Source organism: Heptranchias perlo, chromosome 15, assembly GCF_035084215.1.
Source record: "Heptranchias perlo isolate sHepPer1 chromosome 15, sHepPer1.hap1, whole genome shotgun sequence".
Lineage (NCBI taxonomy): Eukaryota > Metazoa > Chordata > Chondrichthyes > Hexanchiformes > Hexanchidae > Heptranchias > Heptranchias perlo.
Genome location: NC_090339.1, coordinates 54291619 through 54316420, shown reverse-complemented (window position 1 = coordinate 54316420; position 24802 = coordinate 54291619). Strand labels below are relative to the sequence as shown.

At 42.1% G+C, this 24802-nt stretch overlaps 1 protein-coding gene across 4 annotated transcripts in view; it reads right to left on the bottom strand.

The window, feature by feature from the left end:
- Positions 1 to 4681: 4681 nt before the first annotated feature.
- Positions 4682 to 24802, bottom strand: part of LOC137333108 (septin-6) — an 81387-nt gene continuing 61266 nt past the window's right edge. Inside the window, exons 9-11 of one of the 4 annotated variants that reach the window (XM_067997254.1) lie at positions 23420 to 23610; positions 11693 to 11735; positions 7383 to 9162 (exon numbers count right to left, since the gene is read on the bottom strand). In XM_067997254.1, the coding sequence (XP_067853355.1) occupies positions 11732 to 11735; positions 23420 to 23610 (195 nt within the window). In that variant the 3' untranslated portion in view covers positions 7383 to 9162; positions 11693 to 11731. Of the gene's footprint in view, positions 7144 to 7382; positions 9163 to 11692; positions 11736 to 23419; positions 23611 to 24802 lie in introns of those variants that run through there. The other 3 variants (XM_067997253.1, XM_067997252.1, XM_067997251.1) reach the window with 3 other exon arrangements.

Below are 24802 nucleotides of genomic sequence, written 5' to 3'. Positions count from 1 at the left end.
TTTGTAGCAGGGGACAATCCATACAATCGGATTACAAAGCTCCATCCTATATGTGGACCATAGCCTGTGCTTTCTCCCCCCACCCCACCCCCTCCCACCCCTCACTCTCTCCAGTGGTGTGGAGGAAGGGGAAAGCCCCCGAAAGCTTGTGGGATTAAAAATAAAATCGTTGGACTATAACTTGGTGTTGTAAAATTGTTTACAATTGTTAACCCCATCTCCACATCATCTCTCCAGTGGGGTGGAGGGAAAGAGACATCTGCCTGTACTGATGTCCTACTGACTGCGAATTTAACGGTGCTACTTTGCTAGTTTATTGGGGTTCATGACACTGAGGCAACTCAGTGTTTTTGATGGGTTCACGCAAAGATACCCACCACTGACTCCGACTGTATTTCTGGCCCTGGGATCACGCACGTGCACAAAGCAGGTCACCAGCCTCCATCAGGGAGTAATGCTGGTCTGGGGATGGTGACTTGCTGTGACAGACCTCGGCTTATCACAGTGGAAGAGGTGGCCTGAGCTGCATGTGAAAATAAAAAGGGAAATCTTTCAGTTGAACGATGAGGCCTGTACGTGGCACTTATCCCGAGAGGGTTTGCAGAGTCCACTTTTTGCCCCGAGGTCCCCTTCATCAATCTCTGAACTCTGGGCCCTAACAGTTAGCCGCATAATCCAAAATGCAAATGGCAGGAAACATAGTGCAGGCCATATTTCCCTTAGTTGCATGTTGTTGTTATGCTGCTACCCACGGATGGGCAGATATATTGTGCTGCACCGACTGGACTGGCTGCTGGAAAACAGTAGCCATGATGTGGAGATGCCGGTGATGGACTGGGGTTGACAATTGTAAACAATTTTACAACACCAAGTTATAGTCCAACAAATTTATTTTAAATTCCACAAGCTTTCGGAGGCTTCCTCCTTTGTCAGGTGAACGGTGTGGAAATGAAATTTTCGAATCCTTCGCATTTGAAAATCACAGAACAATGCCTGGTGATTACTGCCCGTTGCCAAGGCAATCACAGTGAGCAGACAGAAAGGTGTCACCTAAAAGGCCACCGAATATACAAACCTCCCAAAAAAGAGAGAAGGAAGACAGTCAATGACCCGTTATATTAAAAACAGATAACATTTGTTCGCTGGTGGGGTTACGTGTAGTGTGACATGAACCCAAGATCCCGGTTGAGGCCGTCCTCATGGGTGCGGAACTTGGCTATCAATTTGGCTAGAAATTGATAGCCAAGTTCCGCACCCATGAGGACGGAGGAAGGAGGAAGCCTCTGAAAGCTTGTGGAATTTAAAATAAATTTGTTGGACTATAACTTGGTGTTGTAAAATTGTTTACAATGGAAAACAGTAGGGCACAGGGACATGGTCCAACATGTTCCTGAGTAACTTTCCACCTCTGCGTGCCCCAGCTCTGCCAAATAGAATCGGGCAGGGCAGGGAGTGTTGGAAAACATAGGCCATTGTCTCCAGTTCTGCATTTTTCACTCACTGGTTTGACCAAGTTTCAGTTGGTGGTGACAATCGTAGAATGAAGGGGAAAATTTGGTGACTTGTGTACCTGATGCTAAAAACTAGAGCTCAACTACATCAGCTCACTACTATACACGTGGCACCACAAACCGACTTAGTAAACTGGGGTGTACTCCTCATACACAAAAAACCCCACACATTATTACCTCACCGTGAGGTCGGTGGGATCTGCTAAAAAAAAAACGTATCTACAGTATCGGCTGGTGGCCCCCATAAAACTGTACACTTTTCTGAGTCACTCAGTTGTATCAAAAACCACTACAGCAGATCAAGAAGGTGGCCCACCACCACCTTCTCGGGGCAATAAATGCCAACCTTGCCAGCGACACCCACATCCTCAGTGAATAAAAAAAGAGGGGAGAAAATTAGAAAAACAAGTCATCAGAAATGCAGATAAGTTGGCAATGTAACCCAATCCCACCTTGCTTAAATCTGCTACCTGGAGCCTGTGGCCAATTAGGACCAGCATTACATTCAATGAAGTGGATGGATTATAATTACCAAAATAAAAAAAAAAATCTAACCAACCGTTTCAGAATTGATCCCAAGCCTGTAAATGTTAGAACTGTAGACTCGGAATAGTTACAGTGCTGGGTGCGCTTCCCAAACAATCCCAGAAGAATGTAGTCGGTGTATAAAGCCAGCCATCTCTGCCTTGACATGTGCAGAATCCAAGCACTCTCATGAAAGGTTATCTTGTAGATGTAGTTACTACTACCTTACTACAGCAGGTGGCCCCAGTTTAAAAGGGATTAATATATCATATAAAATAAATAATCTGATTGCTCTGGAATTCTTAAAATCCAGATTTGATTTGATTTGATTCTTTTTGGCTGATTTCTTCAAACTGATTTTACCAACTGCCATGTACTTGCTTTCCTACAACAGTGACTTCACTTCAAAAGTACTTCATTGGCTGTAAAGCGCTTTGGGACATCCTGAGGTCGTGAAAGGTGCTATATAAATGCAAGTCTTTCTCAGTGCAGTAGCAATGTATTCCTGGGAAAGTGACAATTTTCTATGTTGTCACTACAAAATGAAATCAATCTCAATCTCTCATTTTTTTTCCTAATCCGTAAGCTTCCCTAATCCCTCATGATGGTAGAATTAGAACAAAAACATTCTTAATTGGGTTCAGCTTGTGCCACCTCAGTGCAGCTGGTCCTAGCTCCAAGTTGTGGGAGGAGTGATAGAGAAACTACATGCTGGCCACCATAGAAGTTGCAAGTCAGATTTACACACTCACTCATATGCTGATAACTCTGAGGGGTGTGTGGGTGGGCGAGTGTGTGAGAGAGATCGAGAACACATGTCTACCAGTCAAAATAGGAATGTGTCTTTTGGTTTTGTGTATTTTTTTTATTCGCTCATGGGATGTAGGTGGCGCTAGCAAAGCCAGCATTTATTGCCCATCCCTAATTGCCCTTGAGGTGGTGGTGAGCCGCCTTCTTGAACCGCTGCAGTCCGTGTGGTGACGGTTCTCCCACAGTGCTGTTAGGTAGGGAATTCCAGGATTTTGACCCAGCGACGATGAAGGAACGGCGATATATTTCCAAGTCGGGATGGTGTGTGACTTAGAGGGGAACGTACAGGTGGTGGTGTTCCCATGTGTCTGCTGCCCCTGTCCTTCTAGGTGGTAAAGGTCACAGGTTTGGGAGGTGCTGTCGAAGGAGCTTTAGCGAGTTACTGCAGTGCATCCTGTGGATGGATGGTACACACTGCAGCCACGGTTCGCAAGTGGTGAAGGGAGTGCTGGGACGTTGGCTGAAAGGTATGATTCTGTGAGTATAGCTGTGTCAGGCTGTTGCTTGACTAGTCTGTGGGACAGCTCTCCCAATTTTGGCACAAGTCCCCAGATGTTAGTGAGGAGGACTTTGCAGGGTCGACTGGGCTTGGTTTGCCTTTGTCGTGTCCGGTGCCTAGTGGTCTGATGCCGGGTGGTCCATTCAGTTTTATTCTTATGACTTTTTGTAGCGAGATTGTACAACTGAGTGGCTTGCTCGTCCATTTCAGAGGGCAATTAAGAATCAACCACATTGCTGTGGGTCTAGAGTCGCATATAGGCCAGACCGGGTAAGGACGGCAGGTTTCCTTCCTAAAGGACATTAGTGAACCAGATGGGTTTTTCCCGACAATCTGGTAGTTTCATGGCCACCCCACAATTACTGATGCTAGTTTTATTTTATTCCAGATTTTTATTTAATTAATTGAATTTAAATTCCCCAGCTGCCGTGACAGGATTTGAACTGGATTAGCTTGAGCACCAGGAATTTAAAATGAAGGCTGCTCCCTTACTTGCAAAATTGTGCATCAGGCAAGGCCTTTCATCATGAATTAGCAAATAAAAAATTCCCTTTGATGGGAGGCAGCATGAATAAAATGTTACCTTATGCGGCATTGTCCAGTCCGTTATGTAATTTCCAATTGCTATCCTTGTTAAAATACTTGGGAGATAGCGACTATTGCTATTTATTACCTCATTACCAGGGGGTGAAGAGGCAACATTTTATTAATGGTCCTCCTTTGAAAAAAAAAATCACCAGTACTGGAGTAAAAATATCCTTGGAGAAGCTAATAATTCTGGTACAGTGTGTTTGCAGATGACATGTAACATCTCATCCCAAAAGTACACTTAGAGATTGCAACTTGCTCGCTTCTCTAAAAAGACTCAGTTGATTCGTCTAAAGAATCTTCCACTGCAGGAAATGCAAGAAAGGCTGTTTGTTTTTGTTGGACTGTCTCGGTTTCTCTCATACAATTATTGTGCCCTTAATATTTTCACCTCTATTCTGTTTTTGCTCATGTGAATCATTTTAAGTTAGAAAGCAAATTTGATCAGTAGTTTAACCTGTACAAGATGGGGTAAATTCAAGTGATATTTTTTTTTCCAGTTTCCAAATTGACACGAGACAGTGTGGGGACTCCTAACGTGTTTGCTCACAAATCGGGTGATTGGTTAGAGCTACGTTAACTCAGCATGCAATTAACACAATCCGAGTGGTTTCTTTTAAACCCAACTTGTTCAGTCCAGGAATTAATTTTCTTCCATCCCTTAAGGCTGCAATTTTACTTCAAGGATATTTATTTGTGTAGAGAATGCTATGACCAGCAAGAAATCCAAATGAAAAGTGAATAAATATTTTTTTTTCCCAAACTTTTATTGAAAAGTTACAGCAATGGTAGCAAAGTCAAAAATCATCTTATAATGGGTCAACGAGAAAAGACCTATAAACAAAAATCTTGCCTTGGAACGTACGTTGCCCATGCGGTTCCTCACTGAAGTGAGGCAGGAAGCGGAGAAATAAATAGCAAAAGCAGCTCAAAGCAAATGGAGTTTAGACAAGTGCACAATTTCCACAAGAGCGAGCAAGAAAGACGAAGGATTAAAAGACAGTAATTTCAGGAATGTTAACAAGGCAAGGTCCAACTTCTGCAGCATTTCCACTTTCAATTGCTATCTTTAATCACAGTACAGCCACAATCAGTGCACATTGCAATAATATCCTAGTTTATCAAAAGAAAATGTGCCACAATATACTTAACATACTTTATTGTGCCAAAATTAAATAATCTAAAAATGCTCCAGTGAAATCGGTTTAGTTTCCATATTCATTTTAAAAAACTTTTTTTTTTTTTTACAGAAAGTTTAGAGAAATCACAGGTAAAATATAACCCATGTAAAAAAATCCAAGGAAGGACCTTGAAGTTATTAAACTGCTTAGTGTTTGCTGTAGGTGAAGTTGCCATAGCTACACACACAGTGAAATCAGTGTACTCCTGGTAAACATGGAGAATTGGGAGGGGAGCAAAACATCCTCTATTCTCCTCCCCTCCTGTGCAAACATTATTGCATTTCTCTTCCCCACCCCTCAGCAAATTAACGTGATTCATGCCCGTGTAAGAAGCCCACTGCCACGGGAATGAATCACCAAGAATACCGCAGTTACAGCTGGATGTCCTGGACTCCGTATTCATTGACTGACCATTCACCCATTGAAGAGAGATGAAATTGGATTGCTTTGGAGTTCTTAAAAGCCAAGAGATTTGTACTTTTTTTTATTATTGGCTTTTCTTTTTGCCTCAGATTGATTTTACCCACTGTGGGGACTGCATCTCACTACAGTAGCAATGTATTCTTTCGTGTAGGAGGCCATTCGGCCCATCGTGCCTGCTCCTTGAACGAGGTATCTAATTAGTCCCACTTCTCTGCTCTTTCTCCGTAGCCCTGCAAACTTTTCCCCTTCGTGTATTTATCCAATTTCCTTTTGCATGCAGCGGCCTTCCATAGAATAAAGCCAATACTGTCTCAGTTTTTGATAAATGGTAAAATTAGTCAAGATATGGTACAAACCCATACTATCCTTTACTGAAAGATAAACTACCAGTGACTTGGGTGCACATATTCGATCCTCAGAAACCTCAACAGTGCCCCACTAAAGCTGTGTAGAAGTCAACGTTAGCTGAAAACATCATGAACTCAAGATCAGCCTGGGGTCCAAAGTGTTCTCATTTTAATTTTTCCCATGTTCTCCCTGGTCCCCTCTCCTGGAGGTGCTGACTCATGGTTGGGATACACCTCCAATGTACCTCACCCAAGTTGCCAACCTCCATGAACCACTTCACCCGAGAACCTAGGGCGTAACAGACAAGTTTGATGCTGTCCTCACCGGACAACCACACACAAGTCTTCACTGGACAGCAGGCAGCAGTCTTTCCTTCCAAGCCAAGGGCAGGGAGTCCAATTGTAATGCCTCAATCAACTCACCACAGACCAGGGATTGAATTTGGGGCCATTTTGGTACCAAATGGCTCGGTACCACACCACACACTTATTTACAGCAGCTTTACCCCAGCTTCATCATTTTTTTTTTTAACGTTTCTGTTTAATACAAAATTTCAGACCGCTCCTGTTTAAAGTTAGTTATATTTTCCTGCACTTTATTTTCATAAGACCATTGTGCATTTCTCACCCCTTTGATCCATGCTTAAGATAGCAGCTAGAAGATTTTGAGTCCAATTAGTTGAACTTCAATTCTCTCTCTTTCTCTCCCCCCACTCCCAGAGTGAATGTAAAATGTCTGGGCTACAATTTTCAAAACTAAAACTGTACTGTTAAATTAAAGAGAGCACAACAAAACACCACCTCATCAGCATCAATTTACATAAAATATTCAGCTAGACAGTACAACTATATCAAAATTAATCTGAACAGCTATATTCTTGGGTGGTAAATGGTACATCTGTGCAGCGTACTGGGAATGGGGGTACATTTAAAACAGGAGTTTCAAAATATTTTAAAAAGGGGGAAAAATTGCAGTCTTAAACCATGAAACAAATTTCACAATTCATAAACGTAATTCAAAAACAGAACTTTACATCGATTAGCCCCATTAATAAGACACCTTGCAGACACAAAATGGGCCTGTGAAAGGGGGTTAAAAATAAAATCCCACACAAGTTGACCATTGCCCTCTTAAAAGTACAGAGTTAGTTTTCACAGTTAAAGAACAGATCTCTGCCACAGCACAAGAGTCTCTAACTCTTCTACAAGTCGCAGTCTCCTCCTCCAGAGAGCAGCCCGTGCAGACACATTAAAAGAAGCTACAGAGAGAAAAACACAATGAGATAGATCATCAACACAGGAAGATATTTCAGACACAAACAGAAACGGATACTGAACAGAAACCCCCACCGAGGAAAAAAAAAAATGGGTGGGGGAAGATGATGATGGACTTTGAAAGATGAAAACATGCAGTGTCTCCGATTGCCATAAAGGGTCCCTTAGTGAGGAATCATTTCTCGAGGGTCACATTTTCAAATAAACGAAGACACCGTATGACTGAGGTGTAACAGCTTTTAATAGCTTAAAGATATTGTAAGACATCCAGAACAATCTGTGGAGCCACATGCAAGAAGCAGCAAAAAAAAACCCTAAATAAGTGAAAATTACAAAATCAGTGCAAAAACTTGCACAAATGGACCAAGAACAAAATGTATAAAATATTGTACATGGCATCCTTCCGTGGAGTCTCTAAACAGTACAGAACCATCTTGGGTTCCATTTGACTAAAATGACTGACCTGAGGAAATACAAATGTCTCACTATTAAAACGCGTTCGCGAGGTTTGAACGGAATGCTCAGAACATCCAACTTTGCCACATTTACAAAATAAATATTGTGCAATTTATTTTTTAAAAAACACAATACCCAAACGATGCACCTAACGCAAGTCACATGCGCCTAAAAAACATGCACTTTTTTTGGTGTACAATGTTGTTAATCGTTTAAATTCCGTAGAATTTTTATTTTTTTTCTTCTCACTTCGAGCAATACAATACAAAACAAGCTTTTTGATCACAAAAAGATAAAGCACAAGTCTGGCTTCATGTTTAAAATGACTAGGTCACAGCCGGTGTGCCGTTATCAGAAGCTGCCCATCTAATATTGACCACTGCTTACAAGAGAAAAAAAAAATGAAAACATGTTCCAAAATCACTGAGGACCTCTAATTATTCAGTGCAGAGCCAAGGGTTACTGTAAAGAAAGAGTGCACAAAATATAGACAAACATGAATGGCAAGGCTGAGAAACTCATACGATTCAATTCACATTTATTAGCATTCAAAGTCTGTTTGGCTCAAACGGTTATTTTTGCACAATATTAGCATCCCTTCACATCAGATGTGCAATAAGAGTGGAATAAAAGTCATTTTATAAAAACAAGCACATACACATAATCAATGCCCTTTTAAACTAATCCCTCCGGTGTCTAAATGTTTGGACCCATTTTTTTTTTTAAAAAGTAGACTTGAACAAATAAAAACTACACATCAGTGCCACGCGCTGCCTCAAACACAGCCAGGTGCAGTTACAAAACAGCTTCACATTTCAGTATTTCATAAACAAGATATCAAAATGAGAGTTTAAAAAAAACCTTCTGCTTGAGAAATTAGCCAACAAAAATACCACGTCGTGCTGTTAGTAATAACTGGTAAATCCTACAAACGTTCACTTATTGCACTTTTTGTTTGACCTACAAATTCATAATTTGGCAGATTCTCCTTCCTTGGATTTTAAAAAAATCCTTTATTTTGCTCAGTATTGTACTTTATCCCCCCCTGATGTTAACATGCATTTTTGTGACGTGCCTGAAATTAAACTCACATCTGTTAGGAACTATTATTATTACATGGTTCAATAGCCTGAAACAGGAGCAGCAAACAGGCAGCAAAGGTGATGAGACATAAATGATGACAATTTCATGCAAATGCTTCCTGAGTATTCTAATGCACATAGAACCACAAGGTCTTATATTGGGATTACTGAGTTGCACACAGTCTCTGATGCTCATTTGGCCGTTCGTGTGGTACCATGCAAGTACTGAAGTGGTAAACTGCGAGTCCTTGTGTCAGTTCCATACTATTTATTGCTGGATTCCTCCATTCAGCACAGCCACAGTATCAAGTTTGTACATGTATGTTTACATGGAAGGGGAAGGAGAGGGAAGGAGAGAGGGAGAGAAGATGGGAACGGAAGGGAACAAGCGCCGCAATATAATTGGGAACAAAAAGGGAGTTCATTCCCGACTTGCTGAGGGAAGGATTCTACAGGAAGCCTGAACTGAAAATGAAAGAAAAGCAGGATTAATTTTTCATGAGTTACTTTAAGCTAGATGAATGTTCAGCCAAGTACTGTTTAAATAGTAAATAATGAATGAATATAGTTCTACATGTTAAATATGAAAATGTTCCATTTAACTAAAAAAAACTCACAAAGCAAACATTCCAATACACACAGCAGTGGAACTAAGCTTGTAGTTGAACAAAGAAAGCTCTTCAGTTATACACACATTTACTTAAGCTTCTCAGTTGTTTTAGGTCTAACAACAAAATGAACCTTGGGTGAAAAGGGGCAGAGGTGGGGGGTTGAGAGGGGTGAGGGGGAAGTCCGCCTGATGTGACTTTGCCTTTGTCCTGCCCTGACATGTAGAAACAGGTAGGGGGTCTTCACCTCGCCCGAGGTCAGAATGTTGCGAGTTCAAGCCCGACTCCAGAGACTTGAGTACATAACATAGGCTGACACTTCGGTGCAGCACCGAGGGAGTGCTGCATCGTCAGAAGTGACGTCTTTCAGATGAGACGTTAAACCTAGGCCCTGCCTGCCCTCTCAGGTGGATGCAAGAGATATGCTTCAGTTGTGTAGATCCTTGGTCAGACCCATCTGGGGTATTGTGTTCAGTTTTGGGCAACACACCTCGGGAAGGATATATCGGCCTTAGAGGGGGTGCAGCGCAGATTCACAGAATGATACTGGGGCTTAGAGGGTTAAATTATGAGGACAGGTTGCATAAACTTGGCTTGTATTCCCTTGAGGATATACAAGATTGAGGGGTGATCTGATCAAAGTGTTTAAAATGTTAAAAAGGATTCGACAGGGTAGATATGGAGAAATTATTTCCTCTGGTGGGGGAAATCAATAACAAGGGGACATAATCTTAAAATTAGAGCTAGACCAATCAGGAGCGAAATCAGGAAGCATTTTTTCACACAAAGGATGGTAGAAATTTGGAACTCTTCCTCCAAAAGGCCGTTGAGGCTGGGAAAATTGGACCTTTCAAAACAGAGATCGATAGATTTTTGTTAGGTGAGGGTATCAGGGGATAGGGAACAAAGGCAGGAAAATGCAGTTGAGGTGCAGATCAGCCATGATCTGGAGCTGAATGGCCTACTCCTGTGCCTAATACATTATTTTTAAAAATGACCATCCAGGGACTTGCAAAAGTGGTATGGAAAGCTATCCCAAAGCTAAAATGCTGGTTCAGTGCTGAGAGGGCAGGAAACTGGAGCTCTTTCACCATATCAGAGAAATTTAGAAGACCTGAAAGAGATGTTCAAAATTATGAGATTTTTACTCTAATTCTAAAGCTAACTGGAAAGCCACCATTACTAAGATATCTGGTTTCTCAATGAAAGGCAAGTCCAAGAAATGGGTACGTTGTTCAATGGACTTTTTGAGACAAGCAATTTGGGAGCAGCAATCCAACAACACCAAGTGTAGACATAATCAACACAAAGTGCATCATACCAGCCAAACAGAAAAGTAAGCACATGGGGGCCCTGGCCGATTCTGCCGCAGTGCTAGAAGGTGCTGGTTACTTTAACTTTAGAGTGCAGTCTGGTGCACTCCTTGAATGTTTCGCAATCCTATAAAATGCTCAAAGGTTCAACACTTAATTTTGAATCAAATCATTCCACACCAAAGAATGCTAAGTACCAGCCAGTAGCCCTTAGGCTCTGTTCCTTCATGGCCCATTGTCCTTCAGATTAACCACTGGCTGTCAGCCTTGGCTCAGTTGATAGCACTCATCTCCGAGTCACAAGGTCATGGTTTCAAGCCCTATGCCAGGTCTTGAGCACATAATCCAGGCTGACACTCCAGTGCAGTACTGAGGTGCTATCCTTCAGATGAGACGTTAAATCGGGTAGATGCAAAAGATCCCACGGCATTATTCGAAGAGCATTGGAGTTCTCCTGGTGTCCTGGCCAATATTTATCCCTCAATCAATACCACCAAGAGAGATTACCTGGTCAATAATCTCACTGCTACTCGTGGGACCTTGCTGTGCACAAACTGGCTGCCATGTTTCCCTACATTACCAGCGTGACCACACTTCAAAATTACTTAATTGGCTGTTAAGCACATTGGGACAGCCTGAGGTTGTGAAAGGAGTTATATAAATGCAAGTTCTTTTCTTCAGGTGGAAGCAAAACACTTTTTGAACGCAAAGTATGTAGAAAATATGGGGAAATTTATAATCACCAAATCCACTAGCAACCATCTTGGTTGTACTACCCAACAGTAGGGTTTGGGTCACTTCATAAATACATTCCTCAATATAATTTTTTGTTAAAAAGCTATATATAGATTGTTTTAATACCAGAACAAAGACACTCCACTACAGGTTAGCGCGTGCAGTGTGATGCCTGAAATCAGCCACTCTTTAAAAAGTCAGGACAGCTTAATTTTTGGTCCGGACATCTATTAACCTATACAACCGACCACCAAAAAACTGTATTGGAGCGTACAGTGAACAGTGTGTGAGATAACTGATTCCACTGCTATGGTTGAGGTTAGTATCAATCAAGCTTACCAGATGTTATGGGTCTCATGCAGCATGCAGTGAACAGCGTTAACTGTAAAACAGTACACATGCATAAGCTAATGTGAATGAACTGACAATGTTAAAATGTACACACAAAACACTCGCTTGTTGTTTATAGCCCTTCCGTTTACAAAAGAATCTGCTCTGCTCAAAAAAAAAGGTCTTTTATGGTGACAGAGTCTGGTGAACAGAAACAGGCTGAACCTTTAAAGACCTTGTCACGACTTACCAACCACACTGTTTTTATTCAAAAGGGCAACAATTACTGGAAGCACAGAGACTTCAGTTCGATAACTTGTGTAGCACCATTATAAAAATGCTTAAGCATTTTTATCATTTTTGGACGTTTGCACACTTGCTAGCATTTTGCCACAGGCTCTCAAAGGAACTCTCTTCATGTGCATTGCCACATTTAGACCAAGATCAGAAATCAGGTGATACCTCAGTCATTCCTGTTCTGTGCTTTCGAACTGCTGGTTAGAAGCAGATTGCAGCTAACATTTTGTGCAGATTTCACCCGCAATAATTGCAAATCAAGGGGACACCGAGATTCCCATTTAACATCAAAGCATAACTCCACGGTGATGCTCTGGTCCTAGACTCCATCTGAACAGTGTTAAAACAGAACGTATGGGAAATGAGGATTAACAGACACCGCCGGCAACTGTGCAGAAGTGTCATTTTAAATGAGATGAAATGACACTGCAATTCCGACAAATAACAGTTCTCCTCCACAAGCCTGTCATGTGGCTCAAGTGGAGTTAGTGTCTGCGTTCCCCATTGCCCAAAGCACATCCAGCTACACTGCAAAGCTAAACCAAGGACTGGTGTCACACGTTCAATATTGAAAACTGGTCCAAATTAAAAGTTAGCCTGACAAATAAAAGGACACTGTGCCACTGCAACAGTGAGCTTTTCCGAAGGTCAGCAGTCAAATACTATGCATCGTATAAAACTATTAAAAGTATGTCCCAATACAACTATCGATGATGTGGCAATACACACCCTAGAGACTTTACCATGTTGTGCTTCATGCAAACAACTTTCTTATTAACCCATAAAATTAGATTCTGTTACAATTACGCTCATGAGCCTCGCATGAAGATCAAGAATGGTATTTTTCAGTGAATTTTCCATCACACACCTTAATACTGCACAGGCCAGGGATCAAACTTGGCCCTGTCCTGGATTAGTACCACAGCCCACAGTGCAGTCACCTTCAGCAATCAGTGGAGTCTAAGTATAGGTGAAGCATGTGAGTTACTTTGAGATTAATAGACCTCCTTCCTCAAATCATTAGGTTATCTAAAGCCTTGTCATTGGAAAATTCTCTTTGTTGGGCTGTTCTAAATACCAGATTCTACTGGCTTCATAAACGTCCCAAGTTATTGAGAAAAACACTACTGGAACTTGCAATTGAATTAATTCTACGGACACAGCTGAGATTTCTACGATCGCGCGCAAGGGGGAGGCGGCGAGCCAGCGCGAGCGCATGAGAGTGCACGAGAGCGAGGGGAGAAGTGAATAGGGAAGTCGAGAAGCGTAGTGACTGAACAATGATAAAGTGGAGGGAGCGAGGGGCAAGTAGAAGTCAAGTTTAAAGGAGCATGAGGTGCCTGCAGAGATGTTAAGGCAGGAGCAGCGCATTACGGTAGAGTGCGGTGAGGCTATGTAGAGACTTGAAAGCAAGCATTTTGAAAATCAAAGTGCTGAAGAATGGGGAGCCAGGTGCTTGGAGGTGACGGGAATGTGGGATGGGGTCTGGGGCTCTGGAAGGAGTTCCAGTTTGTGGGGGTCAGCTAGAATGGTATTGGAGAAGTCAAGCCTGCAGGAGACGAAGGCATGCAGTGGGATTTCAAATGGCACAAGAGGAGAGATGGGGCAGAGGCTCGCAATGTTGTGGAAGTGGAAGAAAACAGAAAGATTGTGGTGGAAGCTGAGAGTAACAAAGTGACCATGAAGGGAAGAAAATGGTTAAAGGATCTCAGAGATCAATCTGGAGTAGTTAGATTGTCCTGCAGAATTGTTTCATAGTATTTCCTTCTATTAACTTTAAACATACTATTGATTTTTGCTGTTTTTAAAAAAAACAGATTTTCAATTACTAAGGATGGATTAAAAATTGGTAAACCTTTTGTGCCTGCATGGCTCATGTTTTGAAAACTGGAAATCAGAGAAGCTGAAATGTATTATTCAGAGTTTAAGTGTATTAGAATCTTTGTGCAAGTTACCACTGTTACAAAAACAGACTTTTTCAAAAAAGATCAATTTAAACTACTTGAAAGCATTTTTGTAGTAATGACATTACAGTTAAAAAAAAACTGCTGTGTGATTGACTCCTCCCCACCCTCAGCTTCCAGCATGTCCATTTACTGACTCAAGCAGTTTTATTATCCCTTAGTGAGTTCCAAGAGAGAGAGAAACTTTGGGAGATAGACAGAAAAGCTGGTCAGTCTCCCCAATGTTCCTCTGGACATTTTTCTAGGTTGGTTTCAGTTTAAAAGGGATTATTTCTCAAAATAGATCATTTAGTGTTATTTTCGTAGCGCTTTAGATTTTTAAGTTTCTTAAACTAAGTGGATATTTGCCCACAATGACCACAGGAAATCATGAATTGACAAATTAACTCCATGGGCTCTCAAGAAGAGCCACAATGGATTTCCTGTTATTTTCTTTTACACAGGGGACTATGGTTTCAGGCCCGCACGAGCGTTGATGGTGCAGGATTACCAAGAGTAGCTCTTTGTCATAAAAGTGGCTTCACAAAGTCACAGAGCTACCTTCGTTGGAGAAATGTTGAAGGAAACATCCAGTGGTGTGAAGAATTTAAGATCTTATCTGCAGACATCGGCAGATATCCACTATCACAACGTGGTGACGATTTGGACTGACAGCTTGCCTCTCAAAGGCTTGGTTTTAACCAATTCAGGATTATTTGTTATTTTCCGAGACAGAGTGCTCGAGGAGGGGGTAGATATGGGAGTTACATCCAAAAGTAATTATAAGCACTTCTGTCTCTACCGTAAAAATCACAAAACCTGGACATAACTGACTTCTGAAATTGGAATTGATAAGATTAAATTGATATGAGCTGCTGTTCAAGCACTCGAGGGGAAAATTTACCTGTAGTTTAAAGGGGATAATCAAATTATATTTTAAAATAAAATGCGTCCAGTCTAAATGGTTCCCAACCAATGCTGTGTATCAAGGAACAAAGTATTTTGGGGGGAAATAAAATTGTACATTGACAAGTCCTGTCAGTCCAACAATACTGCTCTCAAATTGGGATAATGAAACGCGATTCAAGAAGAATTTAAATAAAAAACAAAAATGTATTAAGATACTGGACCAGACTGTAAATACTGTATTGGACAATAAAGTTCCTCCAGGGCTCATGAATGAGATGAAAAGGTAATATAATGGGATGTGTAAAACTGGAGAGAGGAAGTGATTGAGAATATAAGATAGAAACAGAGAAATTACACCACCAAATGGGAATTTCTCTAAAGTCATTAACCTGGGCTTGATTTACCAAAAGATATCAATCTGGTATAAATGTACAATCATGTGAAAGTCAGGAAAGTGTAGTTGAGAATAGTAAATTGATAGCTTTCTTGTGGAGATATTTGTGTCCTTGCCTATACTGAACAATGAGAAAACTGCATCTGATAGCCAACCGGAGACATCAGGACCCTGCAGGGGGAGATAAGCAAAGACCTCCAGACAACCCCCGATCTTTTGATAAGATAACCTGAAAACCCAAGAATGGCTACAGTGGACATGAAAGATACAAATGTACGTTGCCATCAATTGGAAACAGAGACTAGGATGAAGAACATGATTACAAAGGCCTATGGCCTGGTGAGCTATTGGAACCACTTTTTAAAAACAGAGCAGCTGCTCTTACAGGATTGAATCTTACTGGACATATGACGTGTGCCATGGAAAACACGTTCGCCAATACCATGGGGAAAAAGAAACTGGCCAAAAAAAAGTTATGATATGTTGCGTGTGAGGCAACCGGTATGTGGAAATACATGAAGATGCACTGAAGAACAGATCTCAGACATGCTCAGTTACTTGACAACAGCACGACATGAAATGGTTAACGTGGCCCAGGAGAGTGAGAAAATCTTTTAAGCAAGGCACTGACTCATGCTCCATAGGGAAACCGATTACTTAATGAAACAATCAGGATAGAGTCAAACATTGGTACCTAGAAGAGGGATTGAAATTAAAATAAAGAGGGACATAAAAATTTGGACTTCCAAAATTCAGGGTTAGCTTCCTTTGAGTTAACAATGAAATTGGGACAACTGATGAAAAATATCTGCAAGATGGATATTAGTAAGAGAGCTGGCAAATATTTTAAGTCCTTGATTTCTTGATAATATGGTACACTGTAAATTTTTTTGTGCAGTGTATTATGATTTTCTTTGTCTACATCACAATGCGTAATATTAACCAAATGGAGGCAGTTCAGAGAAGGTTCACTAGGTTGATTCCTATGGAAGGGTTGTCTTATGAGGAAAGATTGAACAGGTTGGGTCTATACTCATTGGAGTTTAGAAGAATGAGAGGAGACCTTATTGAAACGTACAAGATTCTGAGGTAGATGCTGAGAGGATGTTACCCCTCATGGGGGGATTCTAAAACTAGGGGGCACAGTCTCAGAATAAAGGGTCGCCCGTTTAAGACAGAAATAAGGAGGAATTTCTTCTCCCAGAGGGTCGTGAATCTTTGGAATTCTTTACCCCAAAAAGCTGTGGAGGCTGAGTCATTGAATACATTCAAGGCGGAGTTAGACAAATTTTTGATCAGCAAGGGGGTCAAAGGGTATGGGGAAAGGGCAGGAAAGTGGAGTTCAGGTAAAAATCAGATCAGCCATGATCTCATTAAATGGCGGAGCAGGCTCGAGGGGCCGAATGGCCCACTCCTGCTCCTATCTCTTATGCTCTTAAATGAAATTTAGAAGCAACATATATATTTCTATGTGTGTTTATGTAATAAAATGTAACTCAAGGTGATCAGAGAAGTAAGTTAGGGGGTAAGGTGAAAATTGACCCAGCGAGGTTTCCATTCAGGTTCAAAGGATGAGAGATGTAAGAATATGGTTTAAATTGAGTATAGTCAAGTATCCCATCTCACATAATGTCTAGGGCAAGACGGCGGTGCTGGGGGAGACAAAGTTGCTGTCTCGGTGTGAACAAAAGCAGCTTGTAAGTCAGGAGATAAAGGATGAGGTAGTCACGCTATGTGGTACGGTTCATCTGAAGATGTTTAACACAGAGCCAGCATGGGAGTGGGATAATTTACGACTAGGAGATAAGACCAGAGATGCGTATGTGCAACTTCAACAGCTCTTGGGACAGTTGGAAGCCCACAGCCCACTTAGATCAGAAGAACAAATAGCTCAGATAGGTATGTAACACTGACAAGATGAGAACGTTAGATAAGGCCATGTGGCTGTTGGAGATTACGATTGAGAGACTGAAACAAAACGTTAACATTGAAAAGGGGACATCTGCCCTTTCGAGTCACGAATCATGGGAAATAGTGTATAATGTCGGGCAGAATCCATGGTTAAGATTACTCTCATGGCTTTGTGCTCGTCCAGGGGATCATGATAATTGTTTTAATCATACTACTAACATGTGTGAAGCGGACCCTGCCGAAAGTCAACTGTAGACAGCAGACTTCAGAAATCATAGAAAGGTTACAGCACGGAAGGAGGCCATGCGGCCCATCGAGTCCGTGCCGGCTCTGTGCAAGAGCAATCCAGCTAGTCCCCCTGCCCCGCCCTATCCCCGTAGCCCTGCAATTTTTTTCCTTTCAAATGCTTATACAGTTCCCTTTTGAAAGCCACGATTAATCTGCCTCCACCACCCCCTTGGGCAGTGCATTCCAGATCCTAACCGCTCACTGCGTAAAGAAGTTTTTCCTCATGTCACCTTTGGTTCTTTTGCCAAAGGTGACATGACATAATTGCAGTTATATAAGGTATTGGTGAGACCGCACCTGGAATACTGCATACAGTTTTGGTCTCCATACTTAAGAAAAGACATACTTGCTCTCGAGGCAGTACAAAGAAGGTTCACTCGGTTAATCCCGGGGATGAGGGGGCGGACATATGAGGAGAGGTTGAGTAGATTGGGACTCTACTCATTGGAGTTCAGAAGAATGAGAGGCGATCTTATTGAAACATATAAGATTGTGAAGGGTCTTGATCGGGTGGATGCAGTAAGGATGTTCCCAAAGATGGGTGAAACTAGAACTAGGGGGCATAATCTTAGAATAAGGGGCTGCTCTTTCAAAACTGAGATGAGGAGAAACTTCTTCACTCAGAGGGTGGTAGGTCTGTGGAATTTGCTGCCCCAGGAAGCTGTGGAAGCTACATCATTAGATAAATTTAAAACAGAAATAGACAGTTTCCTAGAAGTAAAGGGAATTAGGGGTTATGGGGAGCGGGCAGGAAATTGGACATGAAGCTGAGTTCGGATCGGTCAATGCCCTGTGGGTGGCGGAGAGGGCCCAGGGGCTGTGTGGCCGGGTCCTGCTCCGACTTCTTGTGTTCTTTAGATTTGTGGTTGGGATCAGATCAGCCATGATCTTATTGAATGGCGGAGCAGGCTCGAGGGGCCGATTGGCCTACTCCTGCTCCAATTTCTTATGTTCTTATGTTCTAATCACCTTAAATCTATGTTCTCAGGTTCTTGACCCTTTCGCCAATATGAACAGTTTCTCTCTATTTACTTTGTCTAGACCCTTCATGATTTTAAATACCTCCATCAAGTCTCCTCTCAACCTTCTCTGTTCCAAGGAAAACAACCCCAGCTTCTCCAGTCTATCCACGTAACTAAAGTCCCTCATCCTGGAGTCATTCTAGTAAATCCGCTCTAAGGCCTTCACATCTTTCCTAAAGTGCGGTGCCCAGAAATGGACACAATACTCCAGTTGTGGCCGAACTAGTGTTTTATAAAGGTTAATCATGACTTCCTTGCTTTTGTATAGAAACCACAGCTTTGCTCAGAGGAAAATAGGATTGGTGTGAGGACTCAAGAGCCGGACCTTCTCTGCCTCAAGGTGGGGACTGTAAGGAAATATAGTTTTCACACAAACGTATGAGGAATTCAAAGGGTTAGACCTAACGGGATTGTGGGTGAGGAACAACAGGAACCAGCCATAGTGCAATAATACTAGTGGTTAAAAACGTACAACCATGCTATCCGAGGCAAAAAACAGTGAAACAAAGGATGGGCCTGTATGTCCGAACATGTCGCTAAGCAACTACATTCTAGAATCATGGAAGAACGATTGATTGTCCCCTAAAAGTGCTGATAAGGGAACCATCTATAAGTGGTTTGCTGCAGTGAAAAGGGAGGCTAGGGGTTAACTCAGTGTATAAGTAGCCAGCTCCTACTCAGACTCGGGGTAGAGGACAAAAGAAAAAAGTACCAGGCAGGTAAACGAGAACACGTGCATGAAGGAACAGGGAACAAGGTCGCGCCTTCTACCCAAAGGACGACGGGGCAATATAATTCTCAATTGTACTTTGTAAACTGCTGCTTAAATACTGTAAGGTATTGATTCTTACTTGTGCTAAATAAAGTCACATAGCTATTAACTAATGTGGTGTCAGTCTCGAACACTGAACACAGAGTCAAAATTGACTACAGGTGCCCTCACTAACTAACTAAGAAACGAAATCACCCAATTATCAGGAGCCCACTCTATCTGAAATGCACTGTTCTGAGATAAAGCTGTGAAAACATAAAAGGGGATTTTGTTCTCTAAGCTGGGACAGTGATTTAAAGTAAGAGCTGGGAAACTAAAACTATTACTTTATTAAATTAATAGCAAACTAAATAAATTAGTTAATAAAACTAAAAATATCGAATGAATAAAAACTTTGACTAATTAAATAAAACAAGATTAGATAGTGACGGCAGTGCAGGTGGTGTGTCGTAACTGTGGGAGTTTGTAGAGAGCAGTGTGATCCCAGACAATCCCATCTGCAGTAAGTGTCTGCAACTCGAGGAACTTCGGCTCAGAGTTGTTGAGCTGGAGTCCGAGCTGCAGACATTGCGATGCATCAGGGAGGGGGAAGAGTTATCTGGACACTTTGATCCAGGAGGCAGTCACACCCTTTAAGTTAGGTAGTTGTTTCGATTTGGTCAGGGACAGGAGGATGTGACTGAGTCAGGCCGGTATGGGGACCCAGGGTGCTATGATGGAGGAGCCTCTGCCCTTTGACCTTGTCCAACAGGTACGAGGTACTTGCTACCTGTGTGGATGAGAACAAAGACTGCAGGGAGGATGGGCAAACTGACCACAGCACCATGGTATAGGAGGCCATTCCAGTGGAGGGAGTAAAAAGGAATGCGATAGTGGTAGGGGAGAGTATAGTCAGGGGGCTAGGTACTGTTCTCTGCAGCCATGACTGGGTGTCCCGAAGGCTGTGTTGTCTGCCCGGTGCCAGGGTTAAGGATATCTCCTTGCAGCTGGAAAAGAACTTGGAGCATGAGGATCCAGTTGTCATGGTCCACGGAGGAAGCGACGACATAGGTAGAACTAAGAATAAGGTTCTGCTGAGACAGTTTGAGGAGCTAGGTCTAAATTAATAAGCAGCCACAAAGGCAATAATCTCTGGATTACTACCTGAACCACACACAAATTGGCATAGGGTCAAGCAGATCAGAGAGTTAAATGCATGACTCAGAGTGGTGTGGGAGACAGGGGTTTCGATTCATGGGGCATTAGCACCAGTACTGAGAAGAGGGAGCTGTTCCGTTGGGACAGGCTCCACTTAAACCGGGCTGGGACCAGTGTCCTGGCGAATCAAGTAACTAGGGCTGTAGATAGGGGTGCGGTTCAGGTAAAGGGAAATTTATAAATCTAAAAAGAGAAAAGTCAAGGCCATAGAGCAGTGTAGCAGTCTGGGTAAAGATAAGCAGAGTGTGACAGGAAGGGACAGAGAGTTCAGCGCTGACAGTGCATCAGTGAATAAGGTCAAATCAGGATAAAATAGTAAAAGTTAAAATTAAAAGTGTTTTATCTGAATGCACAAAGCATTCATAACAAGATAGACAAATTAATGGCAAAAATAGAGATAGATGGGTTTGATCTAGTAGCTGTCACTGAGACGTGGTTGCAGGGTGACCAGGGTTGGGAACTAAATATTCCAGGGTTCTTGACTGTTCAAAAAGATAGGCAAAATGGAAAAGTGAGGGGGTGGGGGTAGCCCTGATAATAAAGGATGAGATAGACAGTAGTGAGAAAGGATCTTAGCTCAGAAGATCAGGAAGTAGAATCACAATGGGTGGAGCTAGGAAATAACAAGGGGCAGAGAACACTGGTGGGAGTAGTTTAGAGACCCCCTAACAGTAGTTAAGGATAGCATCAGATTAAAAGAAGAGGCTTATAATGCTGCCAAGGATAGTAGTAAGCCTGAGGATTGGGAGAGCTTTAGAAACCAGCAAAGGATGACCAAAACATTGATTGAGGGAGAAAATAGAATATGACAGTAAACTAGCAAGAAATGTAAAAACAGATTGTAAGAGCTTCTATAAGTATGTAAAAAGGAAGACAGTAGCGCAAGAAAATGTGGGTGTCTTAGTGGCCGAGACAGGAGAAATTATAATGGGGAATAAGGAAATGGCAGACATAATTAAACAAATATTTTGTATCTGTCTTCACAGTAGAAGACACAAAAAAACATACCGGAAATAGTGGGGAACCTAGGGGCTAATGAGAGTGAGGAACTTAAAGTAATTAATATCAGTAGAGAAAAAGTACTGGAGAAATTAAGGGGACTAAAAGACGATAAATCCCCTGAGCCTGATGGCTTACATCCCAGGGTTCTAAAAGAGGTGGCTGCAGAGATAGTGGATACATTGGTTGTGATCTTCCAAAATTCCCTAGATTCTAGAACAGTCCCAGTGGATTGGAAGGTAGCAAATGTAACACCGCTATTCAAGAAAGGAGGGAGAGAGAAAACAGGGAACTGCAGGCCAAGACATCAATCGTCAGGAAAATGCCGGAATCCATTATTAAGGAAGTGGTAACAGGGCACTTGGAAAATCATAATATAATTAGGCAGAGTCAACACAGTTTTATGAAAGGGAAATTGTGTTTGACAAATCTACTGGAGTTCTTTTTGAGGATGTAACTAGCAAGATAGATAAAGGGGAACCAGTGGATGAAATATATTTGGATTTTCAAAAGGCATTCGATAAGTTGCCATGCAAAAGGTTATCATGCAAGATCAGGGCTCATGGGGTTGGGGGTAATATATTAGCATGGATAGAGGATTGGTCAATGGACAGAAAACAGAGAGTAGGAATAAACGGGTCATTCTCAGGTTGGCTGGCTGTAACTAGTGGGGTGCTGCAAGGATCAGTGCTTGGGCTCAGCTATTTACAATCTATATTAATGACTTAGATGAAGGGACCGGGTGTAATGTATCCAAGTTTGCTGACGATACAAAGCTAGGTGGGAACGTAAACTGTGAGGAGGACACAAAGAGTCTGCAAACGGATATGGATAGGTTACGTGAGTGAGCAAGAAGATGGCAGATGGAGTATAATGTGAAATGTGAGGTTATTCACTTTGGTAGGAAGAATAGAAAAACAGAATATCTTTTAAATTGCGAGAAACTATTAAATGTTGGTGTTCAGAGGGGTTTGAGTGTCCTCTTACAAGAAACATAAGTAGTTAGCAAGCAATTAGGAAGGCAAATGGTATGTTGGTTTTTATTGCAAGGGAGTTGGAGTACAAGAGTAAGGAAGTCTTGCTGCAATTGTACAGGGCTTTGGTGAGACCACACCTGGAATACTGTGTACAGTTTTGGTCTCCTGATCTAAGGAAGGATATACCTTAGAGGGGATGGAACAAAGGTTCACTAGATTAATTCCTGGGATGAGAGGGTTGTCCTTTGAGGAGAGATTGAGTAGAATGGGCCTATACTCTCGAGTTCAGATGAATGAGAGGTGATCTCATTGAAACATAAAAGATTCCGGGAGAGCTTGACAGGGTATATGCTGAGAGGTTGTTTCCCCTGGCTGGAGAGTCTAGAACTAGGCGGCATAGTCTCAGGATAAGGTGTCAGTCATTTAAGACTGAGATGAAGAGAAATTTCTTCACTCAGAGGGTTGTGAATCTTTGGAATTCTCTACCCCAGAGGGCTATGGATGCGGAGTCATTGAATATATTCAAGGCTGAGATGGATAGATTTTTGGACTCTAAGGGAACCAAGGGATATGGGGATCGAGCGGGAAAGTGGAGTTGAGGTAGAAGATCAGCCATGATCTTATCGAATGGCACAGCAGGCTCGAGGGGCCGTATGGCCTACTCCTGCTCCTATTTCTTATGAAATAATTGGGAGAGAGAATTATGCAAACTTTTTTCCTATTGGTGAGCTGCACCAATGCGATACCGCAGATAGATAGATACATACATGTAATTTCATCCACCACCAGAGAGAGACCCTTTATGGATAACGGCGCATTTCAGTAACACACAAATACATGCTTAGTTTGATGTGGAACACAGAATGGAAACCTAACTGTTCTCAATAGGTTAAACTATCTGCTGAACATGTCAAAAATAGATATAAATAAAATAAAGTGGTGGTGATCGGACTCTGGACATCAAAAATAATGGAGAAATAAAGTGTAAAAAAATTAAGTTTTTTTTTAAATATAAAAAAGTGCTTACTTTTTCCGCTCCTTCTCCCGCTTGAGAGTTTGCTGGCTTCCCGACTGCTGGGCTTGTGACTGAAGCAATTCAGCTGCAGTCTTTCTTTGTTTAAAGGCATTAATCTCGTCATCCAGGCTCTTTTTCTTATCTTCTAGTTTCTTTTTTTCATCCTGATGAAGTTTCTTTAAACGATCAAACTTATCATGCAACTAAAGAGAGAGGAAAAAAAAAATCAAAGATTTGGTACAGAGTAGGACGAAGTCTGAACAGGGGAGATAATGAAAAACCAGTGTCGAGCGTCAGAAAAGGTCTGAATGGGGAGAGGAGAAGGGAGGGGGAAGATCAAGTGTTACATACATAGGATTACATAGAACGTAACGCACAGAAACAGGCCATTCGGCCCAAATGGTCCATGCAATTGTTTGTGCTCCACATGAGCCGAGGGTTGAATGAGGGAGGATGGAGCAAGCAGCATGAACAAGGCAAGGACCGAACAGTATGTGGAGGGGAGAAGAGGAGGCGGCAATAGGAGTGTTTGAGAGCTGGGCAGGGATTGAAGTGGTCAATGAGTTCCCGATCTGGGAGTGAAATCAATTAAATTTATAATAGAAATTGCTAATCCACTGAAACAATACGCTTCTTAAAAGTTGCGATGATAGAGAGACGCAAGAATACAATAAGCTTCCCGAATGCTGGCCCTGTGACTGAAGCAATCCAGCAGCAGTCTTTGTTTAAAGGCATTAATCTCATCATCCAGGCTCGCTCTTATCTTCTAGTTTCTTTTTTTCATCCTGATGTGCCCAACATAGGACCCTTCAACAAGTTAGTTAGCCCTACTGATAAACTCTAATACTACATGTGTATTATACAAACCTCTTCAGACTCAGGAGATGCACTGCAGGCTTTAGGCGTTAGAAGGATTCCAACTTAAGATACATGCATGCACAATGGATGAAGCTCTCCAGTACCTCGCCCCGGTGGTGACCTGAGCCCAATTGCTGCCGGGCTATTCTACCATAGAAAGCCTCACTGTTGACTCTGATCTTACCCTCCTGATAGTGATCAGGAGCAGAAACCGTGACTGATTTTTGTCCCCCTCCATATCCAGGGGCTTTGAAGCCAATAATAGCACCCCAACTGCTGCCCCAGCTGAATCAGCACAGAGCAAACCTGTGGTCTGTAGGAAGATAAGAAATAGGAGAAGTCGGCCATACGGCCCCTCGAGCCTGCTCTGCCATTTAATAAGATCATGGCTGATCTTCGACCATTTTCTCGCCCGATCCCCATATCCCTTGATTCCCCTAGAGTCCAAAAATCTATCTATCTCAGCTTTGAATATACTCAATGACTCAGCATCCACAGCCCTCTGGGGTAGAAAATTGCTAAGATTCACAACCCTCT